The sequence below is a fragment of the Actinia tenebrosa genome, unplaced genomic scaffold, assembly GCF_029948245.1.
Source record: "Actinia tenebrosa isolate PJP-AT-01 unplaced genomic scaffold, QUT_ActTen_1.0 PGA_scaffold17__23_contigs__length_9995812, whole genome shotgun sequence".
NCBI lineage: Eukaryota > Metazoa > Cnidaria > Anthozoa > Actiniaria > Actiniidae > Actinia > Actinia tenebrosa.
Genome location: NW_028292577.1, coordinates 1,710,906 through 1,725,150, shown reverse-complemented (window position 1 = coordinate 1,725,150; position 14,245 = coordinate 1,710,906). Strand labels below are relative to the sequence as shown.

Genomic DNA, 14,245 nt, shown 5'->3' with positions numbered 1-14,245 from the left:
AAGACGAAAGTGAGGTTTTTGACGGTTTTTCTATATGAGGTCAAAAACGCACATTTCTACACTCATCGTATAGCTTCATGATACCGTAACATGTCGTAATACAATTAACAATTAGTATATGTAATAGGACTCCATGCCGTCCAATTAAGGAATAATTGGACGAGGAAAAATTCTGAAAATTCCGAGGACTGCCAAAAATTGGACGAGGCCGTAGGCCGATTTCAATTATTTCTTAATTGGAAAGCATGGAGTCCTGTTACCCATTAATTAAATAGCCACATATTGATTGATCCCAAATAGGTAACTGTCCGATTAAGAAAATAACTGGACAGTTACCTATTTTACAGATTTACAGTTGAAATACAATACTAAAAAAGAACAAATAACAATGCAGAATTCTATAGTTACTAAATAATTAAGAATTATACATTTAATAAATATTCTAAGGCATAGGGTAAACGTCGAACTAACCATTCACTTAATTCAGTCGAACTTTTGTTATTTCGTACTTATTTAGCTTCTTATCTTCCCAATAATTCTCAAGAACTGTCTAATTAACAAACCGAAGAAAGGTACCAATGTAAGATAAATATCTGGCTAATACGGAAATTTAAATAAGTTCGACTGAATTTAGCTCGACGTTTAACTAAACTAGACGCATAGCTGCGTGAACTCGGGGTTCTCTTTGATAAAAATCTAAATCATCTTTGATCAGACAATGATGTAGTGGTGAATCAATATTTTAAATTTTTATATCAATAAAATTTGTATGCTTTTGTCGTTTCTTTGGTTTCAAGTGTGCGGATCAGCATAGAAAATAAATTTAAGTGGCAAAACTAAGACTGAACTACTGTATATCTAGAGCTCGGAATAAGTTTACAACTTGAGGGTGTATTTATTGGTTGAGATACATGCATGTTCCTTTTTGCTATTGAAAATATAAACACTATAGCGCAAACCATTGCATTGAAAATTGTACTTTGATAAACTTTGATTGGATTGTGTGAGCAAAGCCAACTTGACAAAGACTGTTACACTATTCAAATCACAAAACTCATTAAGTTAGTCAACACAAATATAGTTGGAAAGTATACTCTTTAATTTCAAGAATAAGTTTATGTACTTACACAACAAAAGAAATATGAGATGAACAAAAAATGATCTTCAAACAATTAGTTTTATCTAAGATATCACAATCGCTAAATGATGAAGTGACAACAGTTTGAGTGTAGTAATCGAAGAACTTGACTGTTTTGTACCCTAATACAGTTAATATTAATACTATTGGTAGTATTTCGCTATAGACACTTGATTGCTCAGTTCCGTCGAGTCTTCCAGCGATGTATCACCTACGACTAAGTTTGGTTTTTGACAAAAATAGAGTATATAGACAAATATCTCTAATAAGTAGTTTTTGGATCTTTCCCATGTTTTATCCTTTTAGAAAATACAACATATCATATTTAATAGGTATATATCACGAGTTTTGAATGAAAACGCGTAAATGCATGGGTTACAAAATATTTACATGGTCAATTTGATGTGAGCATACAAGAGCCACGAGGTAGTTTGGCTAGATGAGTACTCAGAGCATAAAATGTTCATTCATGATTGAGTATTCTGTTTACCATGTTTAGTCACATATAAAATTATTCAAGAAAGGACGTACTTTTATTTTAAATTTTAGCCAAATATTTATCTACATGTGTAGAGTGCAAATAATATACCCGTGAAATAGATAGCTAGCTAACTCAGGGGCGTAGCGAGGACCTAGGAGCTGGGGGGGCACTGATCCAAAATAAAAAAATTACTCCTTCCCAATTAAAACAAATAAGCGCTCAAACAAAAATTTAAGAAACAAACATTATTTTATTAACCATTCTTAAATCTTAACTCAAACGGTTTAAAATGCTAGTTCCATTCTTCTATGTGGAGCAAACTGATTCATAACTGCATGTGGATCGAGATTATCACACAGATCTCTCTCCAATGAAATCATTGCTAGTGAAGATAGCCTTTTCTGTCCCATCGTTGAACGCAAGCAGTTCTTTATCAATTTCAATTTGGAAAATGATTTTTCTGCTGAGCATGAGGTAACTGGTATGGTAATAATTATATTGTATAAACGGAAGACTGTTGGGAATTTTGGACAAGACAATTTTGGAGACAAGACCCAAACATGTTTCAACACTACTTCCGTGTTCTTGTTAAATCTGTTATTTAGTTCCGAAACTAAATTATCTAGTAGGACATCGAAATAGAACTCAGCTCTGTATTTCATCTCTACACTGCTAAAGTGATGCTGGTTAGCCGAGGATAAGCCGGCACTGCTATCTACACGCGACGAAAGTACTCGTTTTCTCTTAGATTGCTCATTGGCGACAGCAATGCCACTTTCTTCGCACTTTGTAACTGCTTGATAAAAGTACTCATGAAAAACATCCTCAGATCTTTTCGTTTTCAAAGCAGACTTAACACCTGATATAAGGTTAACGACAGAACTAAAGTCAATGTCAATACCTTAAAAGGTTTTTGATAACGTTTTTGTGTATCCTAAAATGTCACATAAAACATCAATGGCTAGAATTGCTTCAAATGTCTGAAAGTAGTTTAAGTTGCCTCTTGCCTCTGCTCCCGCTTTCATATCCTCGTTATCCCTTTTTTTTTTTAATTTTGGGGGGGCACGTGCCCCCCCCCCCCCCCCCCCCCCCCGTGCCCCCCCCCCCCCTCGCTACGCTACTGAGCTAACTAATTACTAACTTTGTGCTATTGGTTGCCTAAGCTAATTAGTCAAAGAAATAGGCGAGCCGTGACGGGTAAACTAGTGCATGTGTGCTACCCAAGGGCGCGCATTTTTAAATATTTTTAAGCACGCTGAAACAATATGCTCTTCAAATTGTCTAGTGTTTATAAAGTCATTGCTTTTTCGTTCTTAGCGTAAGCTAAATTACAAATGACGATAGTTTTTCTTCATTAATTGTCCACACTGCGGACAGAAACAAAAGTGGCGTTCTACGAAGCTCAAACAAGTAGGGCTAATACGGTTCAATCGAAATGGTTTTTGGACTGGCCAAAGCCAATACGCAGAAGACACCTGGAGTACTGGAACACAACATGCACATTGGAGTAATTTATGCCTTTCTCGCCATTTTCAAGGAACAAGTAAGAAGATTTAATAGAAGATCTTGGCGAATTTATATTTAACTGGCTTTTTAAATTATCTAATCAATAACGATTTTGATGTTCTACAAATTTTAATTATAAAAAATATAAAGATAACAGAAAACACGTAGAAAACACGTTTATTTGCGTATGTTTTTTTAGCTATAATTGTTTGAGTCTTGATTTATTTTAGATTATAAATGCGTATTGTCTTGATTTTTAGCGCGATAAAACAAATGAAAATGGTAGAAAACACGTTCATTTGCGTACTGGTTTTTTTAAAGCTATAGTTGTTTGAGTCTTGATTTGTTTTAGTTTATAAATGCGTATTGTCTTGATCTTTAGCGTGATAAAACAAATAAAAATGATAGAAAACACGTTCATTTGCGTACTGGGTTTTTTGTGTCATGATTTACTGCAGAATTAAATGTGCGTCTTGTGTCTTGATTCTTAGCTCAATTCAATAAACTTGTTAGAAAAAACGTTCATTTGTGTAATGAGTTGTTACTCTAGTAAACGCCCATGCCCTTGTCATGCCTCACTGAATTCCTATGTGTTGTCTAATTAAGCGCTAACTATCTCCTATCTAATCCTAACTATTTCACGGGTATATTATTTGCACTCTACCTGTCCTTACTATTATTTTAATATGAAGCTAAATAATTGGAATATACAATTTGGTGCGACATGGCTAGCTCGACGTTTGCCCTATGCCTAATAGTTTGATTACCTTGATGTTTCCATCTCACTTGTGGAGTGCAGGAAACAGTACTATCTAATTAGTACTGAAAATCAAGAATTAAACAATAGAAAACAATAGATTTGAAGCCATTTACGTGCATGTAAATAAATTTACTCGTGTTAGAGATCTTTCACATAATTCCAACTACTAACCACTATAGTAGAAACAGCGACTATATATGCAAATAAGATAAGTTTCTGCACGCACGGGCGAGTGCTTGCGCTGCCTTTTCATTCATGCATTCCTTGCAAATGACTGGAATTGTAATTACTCATTTTATCGGGAATTTTATCTGTATTCCAGTTTCTTTATAAACGACGTATTCATGAAGCTTTTTGTTAGTCGTCTTCGCGGGAGATATAATTAGATTATTCAAAAATGTAAGACGATTTGCCCTTGTACAATGCAATGAAATGCCATACAGTTTATTTCAGATGCAAGTTTATTTATTTTTCGTTTATTTATTAGTGTTATGATTTCAGGATACTATAGCCACATTTTTGCAATATATACGAATTTATATTTCTCATGTATGAAGAGGCGAAGCCACTATGTTATCGAGTTGTGTCCGTCCGTCCGTAAGAGTGAGTGTGACTCGGCAAACGTTCGGAATTAGTCGAAAGGGTTTCGAGGCATTGTGATTAACTTCGGAACCAATCAGCAATCATCATCAATAATAAACAATTCGATACGAAACAAAGAACAAACTTCGCAACCAATCAACGCTTGAACAACAAAATCTCGCTGTACTCCGATCATTGCCGAGGGGGATGACAAACGATGACGGCCTTGGAACCTCGTGGTGGGAGACTCGTCTGTTCATGGTTGATTGTTCAAAGTTCAATTAAGTGAAGTGTTTTTATAAAAAATTTTACTTTTATTTATCACAACTTCCATTTGGTTTTTCTGTACTATTAAATGAAAGGTTTTGCAAGTGTTACTCAAATTTTAGGCCGATTTTTACGCCCAAATTACAAGGCATGACAGCGAAGACAAACCTGGCTGATCACAGACAATGAGCTTTGTATGCAGATAAAAAATCATTTATTGGGAAAGCAAAAGCCTCTTCGGAGGATGATTGAGCCTCTTCGGAGGATGATTGAGCCTCTTTGGAGGATGATTGAGCCTCTTTGGAGCATAATTGAGCCTCTTCGGAGGATAATTGAGCCTCTTTGGAGGATAATTCAGCCTCTTTTACTAATTTTGGCAATGTTCTTTTCGAATATTATTTTTCGTTATATTGGATTAAATTTTAAAATGTCACGCAACCTGATAACCCCTCATTAACAAAGAAAGAAGTTGTAAAATACCTTGAACTACTTCTTATTTTAATAAATTGTGTATATATACGTTAAATGGTCTGCTTCGTTCTACATTCTACAGGTTTCTCAATATAAAGCTGGCACTATTACACTCTGCCCGCTCAAAAAAAAAATTGACGTAGCGACCACAACAAACAGAAAATAATATTTGGACATTTTCAACGAAACTTGAGAACACTCAAAACAGCTCTTTTGACGTCTCCCTCCAAAACATATAGCTCCCAGCCCGGCCTAAAACTACCAAACACAAAGACAGGAAACTAGTGCCAGGGCGAGCCATAATATGAAAACAACAACCGCAGTAGCGTACCTAGTTGTATACGTATGCCATTACGCACATGCGTTCCAGAAAAGAGGAGGGAAATCAATAAATATATATACCTACTTGCAAAAACGTTGTCATAGAAAAACACGACATAAGTAATTTAGTGAGAAACTAAATTATAAGACAAAAGAAGATCAATGAAGCTGAATTGCAGTGCATACCTCGGAGAAAATCCTGGGTATACCCCCCAACGCGGACGAAAATATATAGATTACACTTGCTTCCTCAGCAAACCCGTAACAACATGTTGTTAAAGCATTCCAATAAAAATAAATGAACTAAACTCCAGTTTCGTAATTCTGCAGTAGCCACATGCGCTCATCGAGCGTCTATTTTTAATTAAAGATCATCAAAAATACAACATGCCTTTGAGCTAGGAATGTGCAAAATAGTAGCGATTAGACAATAGAAAGCGCTTTAGTTGCTTTCACTGTCATGACAATGAAATAAATGGGATTACGTAACTGAACTTCGCACCACAAGAAAAGAGTATTGTTCTTTCCCTTTTTTATCGGAAATGTTTATTTTATTTGCAAAGCTGGAACCTTCCCTTTTTCCAGAAGAATTGAAATTCGTTAGGCCTAAGTTTGTTAAAATAAAGATAGAGTCATCATTCCAGCTAGACTCTTTTGTTAGACTAAAGTTTTAGGTTGCCTTTTGTTAAATATTGCTATAAAGGAGCCGATAACCATTCAGTCATAATGTAAGCTTTTTCAAATGGTAAAATGGCACAATTCTGGCGACCATTCGAAGAACTTGAAACGGTCCAACATCAACCACCAGTGAGTCAGAATTCAGGTACGTTTTGCTATAATATAAGTAGCAAAGCTATCTATGGTCGATGGATAATTAAATATCGTCTTGCTCTCTCTTATGTAGTTCCTTCAGGCTAGATATCTAGACGTTTACCTATTTCAGAGGAAGAACGAGTAATTGTACTCGAGAATTACGCAATATTTTCAGGGTGGGATGAGATACTCCAACACGTCAAGCAGCGCATTTTAAAATTTTTAAAATGTTCGTGGTAATAGAAATATAAAAGAGTATTATTCAAGTACAGCACGAGAGGCTATCATTAAAAGGATTCGCCGAATCGTAAGCCAAAATCCGCTACGCAATCGGTCCGAATGTCCCAGACCATCTTAGAGGCTAAGACAAGATATTCAACTAAAAGCAGTCCAGAAGAAAGAGCAAAGGCGAAGTTCAGTTACGCAAATCTGGATGATGATTCCGAGGAAGAGGAGGAAGAAGAAATCACAGTTCAAGCCAACTCTGCTGTAAAAGAGCCAGCCTTGTCACAGGATGCCGCAGTGGGAAAATGTAAGAAGAGGAAGAAATCTAAAGGAAAGTCGGTGGCTGCAAACAAGGCGCACACCGAAATGTGTTCAAAGGCCATGAAAATGATGGGCAGAATTGATACATTTTTGAATAGATTTGAAAGTGAAGGCGAAACAGATTGAAAAAAGTTATAAAAAATGATTGAGATTTAACGCAATTTGGCTGTTTTGTTAGATGTAGGTACATTGTATTCAGTCTTGAAAATACAACAATAAACATATCAAATTAAACGCAAAATCCCATATGTGATATATGTAGTGATTAGACATAAACATAAGCGGCGGAAGCGGGGAGGGGGTACTCTTTGACAGGCAAAAGTTATCATATTTTCTTCATAACCTTTCTGAATCCCTCATTTATTGACTGCACTCTATTGTTCTCTATGACTTTTGCCTGCATTTTGTGCACAAGAATGACTGAAAAGACAGCGCAAGCACTCGCCCGTGCGTGCAGAAACTTATTTGCATATTTAGTCGCTGTTTCTACTATAGTGGTTAGTAGTTGGAGTTATGTGAAAGATATCTAGTACCTACTGTAATGCTGCAAAAACGATTGTCTTGAAATAGTTCAATTTATTTTGAAATTGGTAGTATTTCGCTATAGACACTTGATTGCTCAGTTCCGTCGAGTCTTTCAGCGATGTATCACCTCGACTAAGTTTGGTTTTTGACAAAAATAGAGTATATAGACAAATATCTCTAATAAGTAGTTTTTGGATCTTTCCCATGTTTTATCCTTTTAGAAAATACAACATATCATATTTAATAGGTATATATCACGAGTTTTGAATGAAAACGCGTAAATACATGGGTTACAAAATATTTACATGGTCAATTTGATGTGAGCATACAAGAGCCACGAGGTAGTTTGGCTAGATGAGTACTCAGAGCATAAAATGTTCATTCATGATTGAGTATTCTGTTTACCATGTTTAGTCACATATAAAATTATTCAAGAAAGGACGTACTTTTATTTTAAATTTTAGCCAAATATTTATCTACATGTGTAGAGTGCAAATAATATACCCGTGAAATAGATAGCTAGCTAACTCAGGGGCGTAGCGAGGACCTAGGAGCTGGGGGGGCACTGATCCAAAATAAAAAAATTACTCCTTCCCAATTGAAACAAATAAGCGATCAAACAAACATTTAAAAATTATTTAAAAAAGGACGTACTTCTTCATTCCCTTTTGGATCTTTGAGAAAACTACTGAATTCGAAGACGAAGCAAGTACAAAAGTCAGCTGAATTGGGTAAATTTGATATGACTGATATGAATGTCCAGTTTGCTAATTGTACTTTATAGTCAAACTGAGCTAGTTAAGTCTATGTATGTAGCTACGCGTAAATATGCATGGGTTACCAAATTACATGGTAAATTTGATGTGAGCATACAAAAGGCGTTACCCTATCCTAGACAAAAGCCTTACCCTATGCCAGACAAAATTTTTTTTTTTTTTTTTTTTCTTACGGTAATAAAGCGTTCATTCATGATTGAATTTGCCTTCAGCTGGGATAATTAAAGCAATGGTAATAGTTTTGTTTAGCATGTTCAGTCACATACGAAATTATTCCAGAAAGAACTCTTACATGCAGCATTCTTCTTTCCCTTTTGGATGACAAAGCCACTGAAAAACAAGCAAGTAAAGTCAGATGAATTGGGTAAGTTTGACAAATGCTCAGTTTGCTAGCTGGTATTGTCGGAAATGTACTTAATAGCCAAACTTAGCTAGTTAACGTCTATGTATAAAGCAACGCGTAAATGTATAGGTTACCCAAATTACATGGTCAATTTGATGTGAGCATGCAAGCACCACGAGGTGGTTTGGCCACGAGGTGGTTTTGGCATGCAAGCTCTCACGAGGTGAGAGCGTTGAGCGTTCATTCATGGTTGAGTTTGCCTTCACGATGTTCTGTTTACAATGCGCAAGCCTGCTCAGTCACATATGAAATTAAGCAAGATAGGAGCATATAAAAGAACTCTCATAATGCAGTATTCTTCATTCTCATTGGAATTTTGACAAAGTCACCGAAGAAGAAGCAAGTAAAGTCGGCCGAATTGGGTAAGTTTGACATATGTTCAGTTTGCTGGCTGGCATTGACGGAATTGTAAAGTAGTTAAACTTAGTCAACGTCTATGTATGCAGCTACACTTAAATGATAGTAGGAGTTTTAACAACTTGCTGTTAATGAAAAAACGAACGTACAGTTATGCGCGCAACCGTTGTACAGCTCGTGTCAAGTTGGTCATTTTCAAAGTCGCCGAGAGGGAGGGGCTGGGAGAATGTGGCTATAGCACCCTCTAATTTTTGCTTTTTCCGTGCTAGTATATTCCAAGTACATAACCTTATTATTTATAAATTTTAAAACTTTTTCAATTAATTACATTGAATTTATATCCATCAGATTACGACTTCATTTAAGCCATGCCGTACAACAATCTTCTCTTATGCCTTGGGATAGCATTTATGATGTTTGCCATTAATCGGGCTATCCCCATTAAAAAAGGTAAACAGTTGCTATTACATTCTATAAACTGTTTATGTTTCTAATATGTACGTGTTGTTTTATATTCTATTTGTTTGTAAAAATATATTCGGATTGGAGGATAATAGCATCACTTGTTTTTCTCTCCTTCAATCAATTTTCTTTGGCTCAGCTTTTTTCTCTTATCAGCCTCGATGTAACAATACAACTTCAAATAAATTTCAAATCTCAATGTGCGGCCGGGTAACACAATGCAAGACGTTATTATTGATATTTCGTATTTTTGATTTAGATGCCGCTGTTTCTAAAAGGACTGAAAACAAGTGGGGCAATGGTGCCGTTAGCAACGAGTGGGGCAATGGCGCTGGTTCCAACGGCTGGGGCAATGGTGCCGGTGGCAACAAGTGGGGCAATGGTGCTGTTTCCAACAGCTGGGGAAATAGTGGAGGTAATTTTACAAACACACTCACTTACATGTGTATATATATTTAGTGACGTTTGTCGGCATTTTTGTTGTCGATCTTTTCTTCTAAATAATGTTGTTATCGTTTCCACCTTTTTTTTTTTTTTTTTACACTGATACTGCTCAGTATATATATTTTGCTATATGTAAAGCAATAATGCTAAAATGGCTATCCACGTCTGCTTTTTGATTGGCTCTGTCTTGGCTCCGCGTCTTGTTGTTTAGTTAAGTTTTTTTTTAAAGTAGGTCTAGTTACACCCTTTCATACAATTTACTTCATATTTTGCTAGCTTCTCTCACTCTGATTTCATATTAATTCTCTTTTTCTTGATTTCATCACCGCCGATTTTTTATGTAGTTATTTTGAATGGATTGCTTGTTTTCCTTTCTTACTTGTTTTGTTTGTTGTTTGTTGTTTGTATGCTTTTTATCTTTTCCTTTCTTTTCTTTATTTGTTCATTTGGTTTTATTCATTCATTTTAAGTAAGTAATGTTATTTTGTATTTGTTCAATTGTTTGTTCTTTTTTGCATGCCTTTTTGCGTGTGTGTATATTTTTTGTCTATATATTTTAATGTTTCCTTCTTTCGATTGATTGATTGATTAATTGCATGATTGATTGATTGATTGATTAATTTGTATATTTTTCATTTTTGATTGATTCTTGCTTTTTTTTAATTTTCGCGTTTACTAAACAATAAGATGAACTATTTGCTTGATAATTTGCTCGTTTCCTTGGTTACTTGTTTCAGTGTCTGTTTATTTATCTGTTTATTTCACTGTATTTCTATTTGGACATTATTTTCCTTTAAACTCAGCTTCAATTCATAAATTGATGGATTGATTGATCATAATGATTGATTGAATGAATTATTGAATTTTTTATTTATTCCATTACTGGTTTATTAAGTGCAAATACAATTTAGAAAAGCTGTCGGTTGACAAGACGCTATTGTTGATATTTCGTATTTTTGATTTAGATGCCGCTGTTTCTAAAAGGACTGAAAACAAGTGGGGCAATGGTGCCGTTAGCAACGAGTGGGGCAATGGCGCTGGTTCCAACGGCTGGGGCAATGGTGCCGGTGGGAACGAGTGGGGCAATGGTGCTGGTTCCAACAGCTGGGGAAATAGTGGAGGTAATTTTACAAACACACTCACTTACATGTGTGTATATATTTAGTGACGTTTGTCGGCATTTTTTGTTGTCGATCTTTTCTTCTAAATAATGTTGTTATCGTTTCCAACTTTCTCTTTTTGATAAAATGATTCTGTCATTCTTCTTTTTCTGATTTTTTCCCATTCACTCAATGTTTTATTTATGTAGTTTTGCCAATTTAGAATTTATTCCTTTCTCCCCCACAAATTGATAATCTTGAACACAAATACAAATTTAAGTAATCGGTAGAGTGTTTTCTAGCAGTTGTTTTTTTGGCATTTAACTATTTGAATGCCGTGGTGTTTTCAGCTTTCTTAGTTTTTGTTCTTGAGTCTTGTGTTTGGTTTTTGCCGTGAGGAGAAGAAGAGCTCAGGAAAAGTTACCCCCCCCCCCTCCCCCTACCGTTCATACGTACTACCGGCACTCAATTGCCAGAAAGGCGTTATATTCACGGATTTAGTTGTTCTTTGCTCTTCTTCTTTCTCAATGAAATCCTTACATCTATTTCTAGTTAAAGTTCCAGCAAAAAAAAAAATGTTTATACATGTTTTCCTTTCTTTTATAGATTCTCCTGTAAAAAGCTCCTGAACTGGTCGACTGTATTGCATGTTAAAAACTGTCCAATCTTAGTACATTAGCATTTTAGAGTTCTTTTTATCACCTTTGTTTAAATGATATAATGATTCCTATATATGGTAGGGCGGGGATGCTCGGCGAAAATTTCCAAAATGACCTCTAAAAGACATCAGAATTCTTTAGGAAATGGGAGTGGTTAAATGAATTTTAACCCCTAAAAGAGACAAAATTGCTGGGTTTTACCCACAATTTGCAAAACTTCGAATTTCACACTCTAAAAGATAGCAGATCCTTAATTTTTACCCCTAAAAGATACGACGAGCATCCCCGCACATTGCTATACGCCTACGGAGTCACCCCCCTCGCTCTCCCCCCACCCCGGGCCTGGAAGAGGGGCACGCCTGCTTGAAAGCTTGGTAAAGTAAAATGTTTAGGCCAATAAAACAAAATCTGTTGTCATGAATATATTGATAGCAGTATGATACGCTAACTATTGGTATAGCTAACTGGATTATCATATGATCGATTTGCTTCACTATAGTGATAGCTAGGTCTAAGCTTAAATGTAATTCTAGGATAATCCTTTTTTCTTAGTCATTTTTAAAGCATTAGTATTGTAAATTAAATTGAATGGATTGGATATGAATAAAAAGTTGCCGTTTATATGAGTATATGTGTGGACATAGACATTTTCGATTCTGTCATGTTCACGATGGCTTTTAAAAATCCGTTGTTAGTATGAATACATCAGTGTTGCGTTGATTTAATCGGCTCACTCTCCTCTGAAGCGCTTTAGATGTCCTTTGGCATGATGACTAAGCATATCTTAGAAAACTCATTAATAATTCATGAAGAAAACACAATAGAAATCATGACCATGAAGGTGATTTTATATCTGATAAAGATTCGTCTTCATTTGCATAAACTTTAACTTGGATTTTCTCTATCAAACTTGGTTCATTTCGTAAAGAATTCTGTACCATATGAGAACATACATCATGAGTTTTCTAAGCCGTTTAATAAACTAGCAGATCGTGTCTTATCGGGTCTAAAACCACTCGGCTGCGCCTCGTGTTTTATACCCGATAAAACACTCCTGCTCGTTTATTAAACAGTACATAGGCCTTAGGCCATATATAGACAAACAATCACAAAATCCGCAATACTAGCAGCAGTAAGGGGGACTCGCGTAGCGCCGGCATTTGAAAAAATGACATATCGAAAAACCCCAGCCCCCCCTGGGGTTTCGGAGGTAGGTTAAAGGCCCTACAGGGGGTCTTGCGCGATCCGGGGGCAGCGCGATAAGTCCTTACTGCTGCTGTATTTGGGTACCGCAAACGGAGGTTAAAATATCCTTTATATATAGATGGATACCATCAAAAGCATTAGAAATAAAACTGTGCGCAAGCTCAGAACTCAGGTGCTGGACCGCTTAGACGCCGACTTTGCCTTCACGACATTTATGGAGGGAGATACAGACGAGACGATGAACGAGGAAAGAGCAGAAAGGATAATCAATTTGATGCCCGCGGGAGACTACCGTTTGGAGTTGACGTTCATAAAGTATTTAGACGGCGAGTGGATAATAGAAAAGGGCAGGAATCCAATACGGGCGTCTGGCAGGAAGGACCTGTTTGTTTTAAACAAGGACACGCGACCGGGAGCACTTGAGGGAATAGACATGCTCTTCTACGAAGTTGCTTACCCTGTTACCGTGGTTATTTACGGTGCGTACAAGATAAAGACGCCGGATGTTAAAGAGTTAAAACCAATGCGCCATCCAGGTAACTGCGTAGGGAAGCTGGTTAGAGAGTTCTTCGAAGATTCCTCCCGCGGTGGTAAATTAACCTTAAAGAGAAGAGAAGCCATCAGGAAATGGGAAAAAAATACTAATAGGACCGGAGGAACCATCGAAAACATCAAGAAGTTGGAAACCGCGTTAGAAAGGCGCATACACGTCAAGGATATCACCGACGGCTTTATTTACCCAGGAACGCACAAATACGGAGGCAGAGGTGCTCCTATAGTCATTTATCAGCACAACGCACACGCATGGAGAGAGTTAAGGTTTCCTAAAAAGAAGGAGACAAAGGTCTATAAGAAGTCACCATTGACAGAATTAGTTCATGAGAATTCTATTTGGTTAATGGATGCGGAGGGGTGTCAATTTATGACGCAAGATGGTACTTTATACCGACCGGAAATGGAACACCTGCGCATACGAAGTGCATGTGAATCCCTTGGAGAAGACTTCTCTGACGAAGTGCTTAGCTCCCGCAGTTTGGACTTCTTAGCCGCAAAGAAAAGAAACGGGTGGAAATCCACGCCGGAGGAGTTCAAAGACATAGCTAAAGCTTGCGTAGAGCATGGTCACGGTGGTCTGTGGAACATGGAATACGACGAAGACGAATACGTGTCTCTGGATATGAAACACTGTTACCCTGCAAGTTTTAAAGGCCTAGGAGATTGTAAGGAATATTACGACCGTTACGGACATCCAGATTCACAGTTCTTTCGTGTTGCGTTGGATGGTCACTACGACGCCCCAGCAACTGGATTCGTACGGTTAACCAGCTGGAAATTTACAAAAGACTTACATCCAATAATCTATGCGTGGTACGGGAAGCACCTGCAGGAGAAAGAATGGATACCCATACCCCTATTGAAGTTCTTTGA

General features: G+C 36.7%; 1 protein-coding gene across 1 annotated transcript; it reads left to right on the top strand.

Annotated features, from left to right (window-relative positions):
* Positions 1–8,902: 8,902 nt before the first annotated feature.
* Positions 8,903–12,220, top strand: LOC116291842 (uncharacterized). The gene is made up of 5 exons (XM_089032071.1): positions 8,903–8,951; positions 9,295–9,396; positions 9,668–9,823; positions 10,818–10,973; positions 11,559–12,220. The coding sequence occupies exons 2-5, from the start codon at positions 9,315–9,317 to the stop codon at positions 11,579–11,581; spliced, it is 417 nt and encodes a 138-aa protein (XP_088888197.1). The 5' UTR covers positions 8,903–8,951; positions 9,295–9,314; the 3' UTR covers positions 11,582–12,220.
* The last annotated feature ends 2,025 nt before the right edge of the window (positions 12,221–14,245 follow it).